At 46.7% G+C, this 14,136-nt stretch overlaps 1 protein-coding gene across 1 annotated transcript; it reads right to left on the bottom strand.

Moving 5' to 3' along the window:
- Positions 1 to 11,590: 11,590 nt before the first annotated feature.
- Positions 11,591 to 13,927, bottom strand: Gpr6 (G protein-coupled receptor 6). The gene is made up of 2 exons (XM_055616037.1): positions 13,758 to 13,927; positions 11,591 to 13,189 (listed from the first exon to the last, which is right to left on the bottom strand). The coding sequence occupies exon 2, from the start codon at positions 13,168 to 13,170 to the stop codon at positions 12,079 to 12,081; it is 1,092 nt and encodes a 363-aa protein (XP_055472012.1). The 5' UTR covers positions 13,171 to 13,189; positions 13,758 to 13,927; the 3' UTR covers positions 11,591 to 12,078.
- Positions 13,928 to 14,136: the final 209 nt, after the last annotated feature.

Below are 14,136 nucleotides of genomic sequence, written 5' to 3'. Positions count from 1 at the left end.
GCTATGCATTCTTGAGTAAGACTTTTCATCAACTTCTCTTTGAAACCCCAAATTACTGATATCCAAAGAAAGTATACAAGATGACTTCTCAAGCCCTTTATAGTCCTGACTCGGTTGCTACAGCCCAACCCCATGGCAGACGTAGGAGAAGTGCTACTGATATGAAAAGGAATAGGGTCCCAAATAGTCTCAGTCTCCCTGGAATTGAGTATACTCCTCGAGGCCAGGTGGGGCAGCTATCACGTGCACGCTGCATGAAATGCAAAGTTCTGCCAGCTTGGTACCAGCCGGCCCAGTGACATCTGTCACACAGGGATTAAATGCCTCAGCCACAAAAGATAATGCTATCAGCTCTCAGCTGTTTCAGTAATAAAGTGGATGTGTGTCCACAGCGGTGAAAATGAGATTTGTTGAGATGAACTAAAGCAAATGATCCTTTCACCGCTGTTAATTCTGCCATGGTTTTCATAATTACCTTTGTGTGTGTGTGCAGTATTTACAAAACAGGAATTTAATACCCTTCGAGTAAAAGAAAGAATACTGTCTCATGCTCAGTTACTGTGTGCTCCTATTAATAACAGTAATTTAAAAAATTACGGGAGCAATTATTCTTTTAACACAGAGCAGACTCCAATATTTACAGTAACACCGGAGGGGCTGTAATCATTGTTGGCTTTAGTTACACTGTGACATAACTCAATACACAGGGGAGGGATAAGGGAGCGACAGCTGTCACTTGCACACGCAGACTGAAATATGCAGACCCCCCCAACCCTACAGCAAGGGGCTGATGAGTGACTGAACACTGAGAATTGTCTTAATGGCCATGACTCCTTTGTGCACATTCCTTTCATATTAAAGCTGGCATTCAAAATTTCTCAGGTAGCCAGCACCAGGCCTGGGAAAGCTGGACCGGCTCTGTGTAGCTATGGAGTTTGTCATGTTTCTCATAGCTGCATTTCTTCAGGGAGTAATCCAGTTTTGTTTCTTTTTTTTTCTTTTTTTTTTTTTCAGAGTACATTTGGATACAAACTACTAGGATTGCACTATATCCTAGTGAGTGGGTCCTGGTAAGTATCAGGGACTCCCAAATCCATGACTTGTGTGTGTGTGTGTGTGTGTGTGTGTGTGTGTGTGTGTGTGATCTGTCTGTCTGTCTGCCTGCCTGTTTGGGCTAAAGAAACCAAGATAGAAACTGGGTGGTGGCGCACGCCTGTAATCCCAGCACTCAGGAGGCAGAGGCAGGTGGATCTCTGTGAGTTCAAGGCCAGCCTGGTCTACAAAGCAAGTCCAGGACAACCAAGGCAACACAGAGAAACCCTGTCTCAAAAAACAAAAACAAAAACACATGCATAATAAAAGAGAAACAGAGATAGAACTGTGTGTGTGTTTGTGTGTATGTGTGTTTTTGTTTACTTCACTATGCAAAGAATCTCGTTTAGGGAAGCAGAGATAAAAATGTCAGTGTTATTACTAAGTAGAAATATTTTATTGCAAAATTTAATAACAGGTGGTTTCCAGTAAACCTGTACACTTCAGTTTCAAGCCATTGGAAAAATGGATGTAATATTGACTGGAATTGCTGTTTCCAAGATACAGCTTAGATCAGTATTAAAACTGTCAAGCTGTGGGAACCAGTAAGATGACTCTGCAAGTAAGGGCATGCCAAGCATCGTGACTTGAGTTTGATCCCCAAGACCCACATGGTAAAAGGAGAAAACTGACTTTCAAAACCTGTTCTCTGACCTCCACATATACACCACGGCACCCCCAGCACACACATAAGCACATACGATAAACAAACAAGTTGTAATAATTTTTAGAAAGATTATTATAAAGGCAGTAACTAAAGCATTAGTATGGCAAATTCTGAGATTTGCAAGATACTAAAAACAGTTAGTGGGAAGCAACCTGAAAATGAAGGCTGTAAGAATTCAGACTCTGTAAAATGCTAGTTATAACGTCTGCTTGATAACAACAGCGTCATCGTAGCAATGAAGGCAGATGAGATGCTGCCTTGGACCAAGTACCATTCTAGTTTTGCTCACTCATGCAGTTTTACAGAAACTTTAGCACAAGCTTAACTTGGCTGAGCAAAGTTGAGTTTTGGATGGAAATTCTTTAAACCTTTGTAAGCTTCAGAAAAAGAACAATTCAGGACTGGGAATGGAACTTACCTTGCAAGCATGAGGACTGAGTTCCAACCCTAGAACATATATTCAGAAACATCTAGAAAAAAGCTGGGAATGGAAGCACCAAGGCTGGAGAGGTGCTCATGGACTGGCTAGCCTGGTCTACTTGTCAACTTCTAAATCGATGTCTAAAAATAATAGCTAATGTCCTCTGGCTCTGGTCACACACAAACACACACACACACACACACACACACACACACACCATCAAATGACCTCTCTCAGCTTCCATGTATGGCAAACTTTCTCCAACAGTCATTGATGATGACACTGACTCTCACTCTTCCCCTAAAGGACTTGATACACTTCACAGCACAACTCACATATTTACAGAGCATCTGATGACATCAGTTACGAGTTTGCCTCAGTCAGCATATTCACATAATCTGGCCACACACTGCCTGGGGAATACTTGTTGGGCAAGAGTTTACGCAGAATTTTCCAATCCTCCCAGCCACTCCATGCTGATGGACAGCGGTTGACAAAAGTTAGAAAAATGGGGCTCCTCTTTTGCACACTCTTCCTACATCAGTTCTTGACAACTTTTTAAAACACTGTGTCTTGCTTGCTATATGACTAAACAGCTTCATTACATAAGTTTTATTAAAGGATTACAAGAATCTGTTTGAATCTTCGAGTTTGGGCTTCCAGACTCTCTTCTCTTGTCTCCTCGATGCTCACTTAGGGAAGGCAAAAAATCATGTGGTCAAATATCAGGCCCATCCTCTTCTGACACGTTTCTCTCTGACAGCCTGACTGTTACTCTAGGACTCAGGTGGGGGTGTGTCTAGGTCTACATGCTGGGCTGAGGAAGGAAGTGCAGTTTGTGGCTGAAGCATTGAGCTACTGGCATCACACCCTCTAGAGTCGTAGTCCTCAACCTTCCTAATGACCCTTTAATATAGTTCCCCATGTTGTGGTGACCTCCAATAGAACCACTTTGTTGCTACTCCAAAACTGTAATTTTCGTGCTGTTATGAATCTTAATGTAAATATCCGAGGTGCAGGATATCTGATCTATGACCCCCCCCCCCCGGGGGTCTCGACCTACAGATTGAGAACCATGGGTCTAGTTTTTTTTTGTTTGTTTGCTTTCCTTGCCCCAGTGGTTGTAGAGAATACTTTAAGGTGAGGGTAGCTCCAGAAAGGGAACAGCTATGCACCCGTGTGGGAATCAAAGGTGTTTGGAGACATTGTCCAGGCATTGCAAAAAAATATTCTGGAAACTAGAAATCCTCGTTACACGAAACACTAGGGTTGTGGGCTGTTTGTTACTGCAGCTTAACTAATGCTTATTAATTCATATAATCCTTACAAGAGCCTTACACACAGCAAGGCACTTAGAGAAACTGCAGCTTACTCTCCATCTGCCTATACCCTTGAGCTTTTAATGGCTAGCAGGCAGACATGTTTGAGGAGCCTGGACTACATTGTTGCTAATAAACTGTATCATACTGATTTGTGCTTTTTCATACATATGTTATTATACTATGGCTCTTTTGTCGACTTTTAGTTATTTAGTATGAATTTACTGAGCTACAATTGATGCAAAATGAATGTTGGTTTGTTTAAATATTTATACAATACTATAGATTGAAGCCAGGGCTTTACACATATTAAGTGAATTCTCTTCCATGGAGTTTCAGCCCAAGCCCTTAGTTTATGAATGAAGGATACACTGGCACTGGCCTTGAACCTGCTATATACCCCAGACTGACCTTGAACTTGCAATCCTAATATCCTAGCCACATAAATACAGGCATTAGATGAATTACAGGCATGTACCACCATCAAAGGTACAATCCGCACCAACGAGACAATTGTAATTAAGATAATAATAACATCCATTGCCTCAGAATTTTCTTTAAGCCCCCTTTCAGTCTTTTTCCCCTTTTCACATCCCTGTACCCGCCCCCATCCCAGCCAGAATCTTATTTCTGTTGCATGTATTTTAAAGAATTCTGTATGTTATAAACTCTATTATCTTCCCATCTGGCTTCTTTCACTCAGTATAACCTATTTAGAGACTCATTCTGCATACTGTATAGATCATTAATTCATTCTTCTTCAGTTCTGAGTATCATCCAGTCAGATGGATGAACCACAAATTATTACTCACTTGTTGATGAATATTTGAGAAAGTTCCTTTTTTTTCACTCTTACAAACCCAGCTGTTGTAAACATTCACATGCATACCATTATTTAGAAATATTCTTTCACTTCACTTCAACAAATATTAGCAGAACAATTCAATCGGGTGGTGTGAGAGTGTTTCATCACTTAAGAAATCACCAAATCATTTCCCAAAGCATTTGTCCTGCCCTGCATCCCTGTTGACAGTCTCTGAGAACGGTACTTGCTCCCCATCATCGCAACACCTGTCATGATCTTTAACTTGGATCAAGTGATTGCAGCACCCAGCTTTGTTCCCGAATTCATCAGCTTAGGTTCGTGAGACGTGTTATAATCATCTCTTAACTGGCACTCCTCCTTCAGATAAACGGAGATTGTCAGGTAAGAACTCTGTGAACTTCCTCCCACCACGTATAAACTTAGATCTCTCAGTACCAATTATTCCTGCCTTGCCTCCTGGCAGAGCTTCGTCCCCATCGACTCCCTGGAGCCCATCCTTCCTCATCAAGCCTTGTCTATCTTGCATCTTTCCTGCTTTCCTGTCTTTTCCATTTACATAGCGATGCCTCCTCAGTAGAATAATATATTCAATTCTTGGCAGAGAGAGGGAGAGAGAGTGAGAGCAAGAGCAAGAGAGAGAGAGAGAGCACTAGAGTGCACCCAGTTTCACTCTATCTTGCTGTCCCTCATTGCAGCTCTCACTCAGTTCACCTGTCACCACCATGATTTTATCTTAACAGTCCCCATCCTGGCCTCACTTGTTTCCTCAGCAGCCCTTCTCCTTAATCCTCTTTCTAGGCTCTCAGCTGGGCAGCTCCTGGGTTGCTCTCCTTTATTTGACTAGCATGTTTCTGTGTCTCAGTCTGTAACCGTCGCACTGCTCTCAAAGGCTCTGTCTGCTACTTAGATGGCAAAGGGTTTGCAGAAGTGATTGAGGACGCTGGGATGGAAACACTATTGGGAATTTCCTAGCCAGGACTTCAATGCAACCACAATTGTTTTGATAAGACACACACACACACACACACACACACACGACATATGACTGCAGAAGAAGACAATGTGGCTACTGTGAGGGAGGAGCCAGGAGCCAAGGAATGCAACACCAAACACATGAGAAGGCTAGAGAATGTTCTACCTGCAGAGCTGCTGGCAGGAGGAAAACTTGCTGCCATCCTGATTTTTGACCCTGTGGAGTTGATGCTTGGTTTCCAGTTTCCATCACTGTAAAATGTGTTGTTTTATGCATAAGAACAAGTTTTATACGATTTGCTTCATCTGCAACAGGAAACAGATACACTCTGTCAAGTGGAGCCTGGTGCTGGGCTTCAAGCTTTAGAGAGTCCTGTGCCTTCCTTTGGGGGTGAAATCTGTTTTTATTTTGACAATAGGCACCAGGTACCTACAAGCCAGAAAAGCCTTACTTTCAGGGCCTATGGTCTCCTCCCCAGGCTTTTTTCCTCAAAGATAGACTACCCCCCCCCCCCGAATACAGGCTCCTGTCTGAAGAGCAGTCACAGAAGCCACTGTTGGTTGACAGAGACCGAAATTCAAGAGGTACAGGGGGAACCCTGCTGGGAAATACTGAAGTAATCCAGATTAGAGGTGATGATGTCAGTCAGGAAATGTCAGTGGCTCAGTTCTCTATGTTTTTGAGGTTAAAGACAGTGGCATTTGATGGCACAGTGGCCACGAAGCAGAAAAGAAAGAGAAAGGTAAAGATGACTTCTAAAGTTTCTGATACTCGAAACTACAAAGATGAGCTAGCCGTTTGCCTTGTAAATAAGAGATAGCTAATGGGAGTGTGGGGGTAAAACTCAGTAGCCAAATGTAGGACACTCAGGAGATAATAAGCGGATAGGTACCTGCAAGTTTGCATGAGGCTTGTGCATCCCAAAGGCCCTATGCTTCTACAACTGGATAGGGTCTTACGATAGGAGATTCTTAATTAGCTTTTGATAGGTCAAGTGACATTTCTGTGTGGAAATGTTTCGGGATCTGCCCACAGTTTTATGCTGTTCATCCCAGGTTGGCTAATGTTAAGCCTATAGACATCACACAGACTGAACCACTGTTTAAGTCAGCATCATTAACAAACTGATTGTTTAGCATCTTCCTGTTTTTAGTTCCCCCTAACCTCGACCAGGCCTAGGATGGACATTAAATATTAACTAACACTTAAGCAAACTGAAGTCTCCCAGAGAAGTATCTCCATGTGCTCAACACAGGACATTTTTCCTTATGGTTATAAAATGTATCCTATTGTTAACACCTTTGTTCTGTCTCCAGGGTTAGAGTCTTTTCTCCTTTTATGCTTAGAGGATGCTGACAACCAGGTCTAGTATTTCACTGTAGTCTAACACACTCCTGACACAAAGGGGTGGAGGGACTTCAAACAATGTGTGATGAGACCGAGGAGGCCACCAAGGTTAGCTCTTTGGAAAATTTTAATTTGATGAATGAGCAATAAGGCTAATCTTCCCACATCTAAATTTATGGGTGCTGTGAAAGTCTGCATGCAGAAAGCACACGGTGTTACAGTACTGAAAAGGTCACACTTCTGCTGGGAGCTGCTCGAGGCTGGATCGCTAGTGAGTTTTCTCCTGGACCCTCTGCAGCCAGGCTTCTTTCTCCTCTCCCTCTCCAGACTATTTTTGTGGAGTTCAACATAATCTCAAACCATTTCTTGAGTTCCTGTTTTACTCATTTGCTCAGCAACTCTTTCCTGGGGCATGGTTTCCTTCTTTCTCTATTTCTTCTCACTTCTCATACGACTTCTCTCTTTGCTTGATCCTTCCTGTCTTTTGATTTATAAATACTCCAATTTCTAACAGCTCAGTCTTTGACCCTCTTCTGTGTCCAACGGTGTTATATAATAATTTCCTCCACACTGAAGCTTTCCATCTTAGAGTGTGGGTTCTTAAGACTCAGCCAGCAAACAACTCCCAAGTCCTAGGAAGTTCCTGAAATTTTCAAGATTTATAAGGTTCCTCTATCCCCAAGGTTACATAAGTAGAAAAGACTACTGGGAAAAGGAGGCTTTCCTGGCCTGTCTGCCTACAGGTTGAGCAAGAACTCCAGGAATGAAGCTTTTATGGGTTGTTACCTATGCGGGTGGGCTTTTCAGTGACGTGGCTACCTTCGAATTGTCCACACTCCTGTAAGTAACCCCTCACCCACACTCCTGTGAGTAACCCAATAAACTCATTGTTTCTCTAAGTTAGACTTTAAAGGAACCGTTTATTGGGCGTGTCATTAGTGCCCTATCTGGACTGAATGGACATTTGTTCTCTTGTCCCCTAGAAAACTCACAGGACAACAGACACTCCCAAGGTGACCCTATCTAACTTATAACTTTATTTTTTTTAATTTTAAAAATTAGTTAATTTATTTATTCACTTTATATCCCAATCAGAGCTTGCTCCCTCCCTCCTCTCCTCCAGGTCCCACCCTTCCTCCTTCTTTCCCTATCTCCCCTCCTCTAGAATTCCTCAGAAAAGGGGAATCTCCCTACCCACACACCCCAGCTGATCAGAGGAGGTCCTCTTCCCCTGTAGCCTGGCAAGGCTACCCTGATGGGGAGAGTGATCAAAAGCAACTGAGTGTATGTCAGATTTCAGGCTGGGCCAGGCGTTGCTGGAATTCCCCCAATCTCTATCCCATCTTTATCTCTGCACATCTTGTAGGCAGGATACATTTTGGGTTGAAGTTTTCGTGGGTGTGTTGGTGATCCTCTCCCTCCACTAGGAGTCCTGTCTAGTTAGAGGGTGTCTTCTTCAGCCTCCATGACCCCTGCTACTAGGAGTTTCAGCTAGATTTGCCCCATGTCCTCCCAGCAGGCTACCCTGTCCTAGGACTTCAGCTTGTCATAGAGATGCTTCCGCCCATGGTTTCTCTCTTCTCTTCAGGCTGTCTGTCCTCTGGCCCCACCCCCATTCTCCCCAGATCTGATCTCTACCCTCATTTCTCTCTGTGTTCCTTCTCCTTCCTTGTTCCCTGTCTTAACTACCATCGATATGTTCATTTGTCAGCTTAGATCCCGCTCTCAAACTACTGACATGTATAACTAACCTCTGTGTACCTCCATTTGCCCATCTGAAAAGCAGGCATAAAAACAGCACCCATCTCACAGTGTTTGAGGTAACTGCTTTGTTCTCATTGACAGGCCTGCTTTCCCCTCCACCTCAGCTGCACCAGGAAAATGGACTTTGTGCTCCACATCAGAGCAGGTTGTCTTGCACTCCGGATTCTGGCAGAGTTTGGTTAACGGAAGTCATCATCAGGATGCAGCATGGAGCTAAGAGGTGGTGATGCAGCAATGGTCTTCCCCAGCTCTCTCTGAGACTCTGGGTTGACAGGTCTGCCGTTCCCTACAAGGGGCATAATCCCCAGGCCTCTATTCTACACCAGTCTCTCTCAGTTCTAGAATCGTCTTTCTCTTCATTCTATTTTGTCATCTCTGTTAGTGAGGGGGCGAGGGGTGGGGAGCTTTGGCACCTTACCCGGTTCCTTCAGCCATGTTCGCTTTTGGAGAGTCCCTTCATGCATACCATTCATTTCTTGGCGCAAGTCCATCCAGCCCAGATTGCTGGGCTGATTAAATTAGATATTTGTCAAGTGTTTAGAGCCATCACTGGCTTATAGCCAAGTGTTATCTAGGAGTGTTTGTAAAATAGACAAACTGCCTATACATGTTCTCCATTTCAGAGTCCAGACTTAATTTTTAAAACTCCCACCCTTCCTGTATTAGGGTTTTCCAAATAAACGGACTAAAGAATGAACAAGATATGTGCCTATATGTAATGGCAAAGGCAATGGACTTGGTTGACGTATTGGGCATGAAATATGAGAGAAGCAGAGGGATACATGAGTGTGAAGAATTTATTATAGGGAAGTGACCTGTGTTACTATAGGAACTAGCACATCCAATATCAGCAGGGCAGGCCATTGGACTGGGGACCTATGGAGCTTGCCAGGGTTTCAGTCTCAAGGCCATCTGCGGCAGAGCCAGAAAGATCCAGTGTTACCAGTGAGGTCAGAGACAGGCCACGACGTGATTGAAACCCGGTACATAGACGGTTGTCAGCTTTATTCAGTGTCTACCCATCTAGATGTTAACCTCACCCAAAACCACCTTCAGCAAACCGCTCAGGAGGTTTGACCAGTTGTCCTGGTAACCGGTCATTTTAGTCAAGCTGCTCCAAGATTCATCATCGCACTTTGCATTTCCTTGATATCAACGGCACCCATTCACTCTATGGCTCAAAGGAAAATTCTTGCCATTTTGAAATTTTCTTTCATGACTCATCTATACCTCTCCATATTTCCAGAACTTAACTAGCACTCACCATTTTTACCATTGTCCCTGGGCCTGAAGTCACTGCCGTTTCTCAGTGGGAATACAGCCATGGACTTCCATCTGCTGCATGTAGTCTAACTCTCCTAGAGATAATCTTTCTTCCTTCCTTCCTGACTTATTAATTAATAAAAATATGATTATAACAAATTAATCATTAATCTAATAATTAAATTAATTGATAAATCAATTAAACATTAATTAATCGATTTTTTGAGATAGGGTTTCTCTGTGTAGCCATGGCTATCCTGGAACTCACTCTGTACACCAGGCTAGACTCTGCTTCAAAGATCTGCCTGTCTCTGCCTCCCTAGTGCTGGGATTAAAGGTTCGTACCACCACCCTTGGCTGTAAATACCTTTTGCTTTTTTTTTTTTTTTGATGGTCTATTGGTGAGAACTGTTTATTCTTTGCTATGCTGATTATTCCTCCAGGATTTTTGGACATGAATGACAACCATTCCCTTGGTGAGAACACTAGAAGTCACCTCCTGGCCTAATTTTCAAAGGAACAACCTAAGAGATTTTTAGGGGTTTTGTTTTTTGATTAATTTACCACATATCAAGTTCGATTTCAGCACTTTACACACCCTTGATTTGTACCGACGCTTCCCCGATACCTTCTTCTTTTCCCATTTCTCTGCACCCCCAAGTTCCCGCTCTGAGTTAATTCCAAGTCCCCACAGTGACCTTCAAAGGGGAAGAGCCGGCCTCACAGCCCTGTCTCACGATGCTCTTGTACCTCTCCAACCCTTGCTCAGTTCATACAATTCTGTGGACCTTGATGCTCCTTGACCTTGACAGGTGACCTTCCACACTGAAGCCTTTGCATTTGCTGCTCACTCTGCCCAGAAAGCTGCCCCCTTATATCCTACCAAGACTCACCCCGCATTTCACTGAGGTCACCTCCTAAATGCTACCTACTCCCAGCATCTACCCCGGTTACCCCAATCACCGGAGCATGCCCCGCTGTTTGCCATCGCTCTTCCATCTTAGGCATCTATCTCAACCTAAAATTAAGCATTTGTTTACTTTCAGGCCAGTCTCCCCACTAGACCATAATACTACGAACATGGAGTTTATTTCATGTCCACGTCCCTAGGCCCAGAATTGTGTTCAATATACAATAAGCACCTAATAAATATATAAAGTCCATGAACAAATGAGCATGTGAGTGTTTTCCTAACCTCCCAGATAGTAACGCATGTGTTTGTGTGCATACTTCTTCAGATGGGCTCCCAGTAGGCCCCACCCCATTTACCACTGATTCATGGCCCATTGATAGAGAGAAATGTTTATTTGTTTAGACTCTTAATATATGTTTGGAAGGGGAATTCCTGAAGAAAGAACACTGGATACACCTTAGTTACTGAGTGAAGATCTGTAAATCCTGCCTTAGAAGAGTTTTGTTCATTTTATTAGCCTCCGTGCACCTTGCTGCCAGACCTGGATAGCAACAGTCTGAATAAAGCCTGAAGAAGTCTTGCCATATTTGTAAAGGGACATGGCAGGAAACCGTGGCTGCAGGGTTTACAGCTGCACCTATGTGAAACATGTCTTTCTAACCCAGTCACCAGGGGTGTACATTAACCTGTACCAGAAACAAACATTCCATGTTCTGGGAACAACTGTATATGAACTTCCTTCATATACAGTTCAACTGTATATGAACTGTATATGTTACTTCCTTCCTCAATAACCCTCTCCCACCCCCATGATCTGGATTTGGTATTTCGGGGAAAATGAAAGGACACGTATGCAAACGTATATGCCTTCTTCCAGGAGGTTCTTTCTGGAAGGGGAATATAGACATGTAATAGACTTTTGAAATAAACACACTCATAATTCAGCCTTCAAATGATGCCACAGTCCAGCACACGCCCAGGATTATATTTTTATAATGTATTTATTTGTGTACAAAATATGTTGTAGTTTCTTGATGCAGCAAAATACTCTATCACATACGACAAAAATACATCTTTGACTCCCCTTCTGCTCTCGGGAATGGCAACACTGTTTTGGCATTTCAGCAGCTAAAAATAAAGTGCTAGTGTTAAGCAGTACTGGAATGTCTTCACTTGACAAATGTGATCTACGATCGAGTATACAACCACATTTTTGTGTGTGTGTGTGTTTGTTTTGCACAGAACAGGAAGCTCCAGGTCCTGAACACCTCCAGAAGATACAAATATTTGTATATATATGTACACATGTATACACTGTATATGTAAAATGCCAACAGGCCTCTTTGTCTGAGTCCGTTTGCCGCGTTCAGGTTGGGTCCCTTTTCTCGTGAAGAGTTAGACTCACACCACTGAAATCTCAAGAGTGCATCAGCAGGCACCTAGAAGCTCACCAAAGGCTGGCGTGTTGGTGGGGGGGGACACGGAGGAGCCCTTCAGACCTCACTGGGGGACCTGGAGCGGAAGGGCACTTTGGATTGGAAACAGCCACAGAACAGGAGCCACAAGGCACGCTGGATCTCCTGGTTGCGGAAGGCGTAGATGATGGGGTTGATCATGGAGTTGTAGGTGGCAGGCAGCAGGGTGGCATAGGTGTAAATGGCCGGGTCCTCTTGGCTACCCACCACACAGTAGATGGCGAAGGGCAGCCAGCTGGCCCCAAAACTGCCTAGCACCACGGCCAGAGTCCCCACGCCCTTTCTGGTGGCGGCCAAGTGGGGTGGCGCCAGGCAGTGCTGCTGCAAAGCGATCTGGTGGGCGTGGCGCCAGACCACCTGGCAGATGCGCACGCACAGGTGCAGCATGACGCCGAAGACCACAAAGAAGGAAGTGGAGAGCAGCGCCACGTGGCTGCGTGTCAGGGGGCGCACCACGCTGCAGGACTCGCGGTCTGCCAAGCAGTTCCAGCCCAGAACCGGCAGCAACCCCAACCCGAGGGACACTGTCCAGGTGGCGGCCAGCAACAGGTGCACGCCCAACAGGGTCCGGCGCGAGTAGTAGGTGAGAGCGTTGTAGAGGGACAGGTAACGGTCCACCGTGATGGCAAGCAGGCTGCCGACCGAGGCGGCAAAGGAGGCCACCAGGAAGCCCACCATGAGCAGGCTCACCGTCTCCGAGGGCACCACGTACTGGAACACGAAGTGTAGGATGAGGCCACAGCCAGCCAGCAGGTCAGCAGTGGCCAGGCTACCCACGAGCACGAACATGGGAGTGCGCAGCGCCGGAGTGGACGCTATGAGCGCCACCACCAGCGCGTTCTCGCCCGCGATCACGGTCCCGGACACGCACAGCAGCACGTCCCAGGGGTTCACCGCCGAGAGCAGCAGTCCCGAGGGCCCCGCCGGCAGCTGGGAAGACAGCTCCAGCGAGCCGTTGGCCCCGCCGCCGCCTCCCAGCGCCGCGGAGGCCGCTGGGGGTCCCCATTCACTGGTGTCCGGGGCCCCCGTCGCCGTCGCTGCCGCGGCCGCTCCCTCGGCCGCCACGGCCACCACCTGGGACTCGTTGAGCGAGGCGGCGCTAGCGTTCATCGCCGCCGGCTGTTGCTCCCTGCGCGGAAGGGAGCGCGGGTTAGCAGGTGCGCTGGCTAGCCGGGCTGCCAAGGAACTTTGGCGCGCGCGCAGGTGCCCTGCCCAAAGCGCCTCGCTCAGATGGCGCAGCTCACCCCCCGAGCATGCACGGAGCTTAGCGGGGAAGCGGGGATGGAGCTCGAATCCCAAATAGGTAAGCACCTGTTGAGTGAGTGAATGAGCGAAGCGCACGGGGCTCCTGAGCTTTGGCACAGACGCCTATATGCAAGGACGCCACTAGACACCTGAAAGCTCGAGTATCCCTACACGGCAGCCCGGGACAGTCCCCGCCTTGACGGGCTGAGCTGGCCAGAGCCCCTGTCCGCGGTGCTGAAAGCGAAGTTTGCGATCTCAGCAAGCGGAGAGCAAAAAGCCAGAGGACCCCCACCCCCACCCCCCAAGCGTGGACTTGCGGACGGAATGGCTAAGTACGGTGGTCAAGCCTCGCTCCGATTCTCAGACTCCGGGGAAGGCTCGCTCCGGGACTGCGTCTTACCTCTCCGCCTTCCCCGCGAGCTCTAAGTACCCACGAGGAGCCCGCTGCTCACCTGGGGAGTCAGGGCTCCGGGGAGTCTCTGGTCATGCGCTCCGCGGCTGTGTGCCCGGCTAGGCTCCCTGCGCGGACCCAGCAGCTGCCTGCGGGAGGCGGCCCGGGCGTCGAGGAGGAGAGCGCTGGCTGCTTGTCGCTCAGCCACCTTCACCGGGAGTGAGCCGCGGCGGCGGAGCAGGCGGCGGCGAGCAGCGCGCCCGCCGGAGATTGACAGGCGGGGCCCGGTGACGTCAGGCTCTGGGGTCTGGCTTTCGCCACACCCGCCGGGCCGGTCCTTCTTGGCGTCTCCTCACAGAGGCATCTCAAGAGAGCTCCAGGAGGGAGAAACCAGAGTCGCCACCCGTCCAGATACCTCTAGGAATGGGAGGGGGTTGAGG

The sequence above is a fragment of the Psammomys obesus genome, unplaced genomic scaffold, assembly GCF_907164565.1.
Source record: "Psammomys obesus unplaced genomic scaffold, mPsaObe1.curated_primary_1811, whole genome shotgun sequence".
NCBI lineage: Eukaryota > Metazoa > Chordata > Mammalia > Rodentia > Muridae > Psammomys > Psammomys obesus.
The sequence above is the reverse complement of the archived record's forward strand: the minus strand, read 5'-3'. Positions and strand labels throughout refer to the sequence as shown.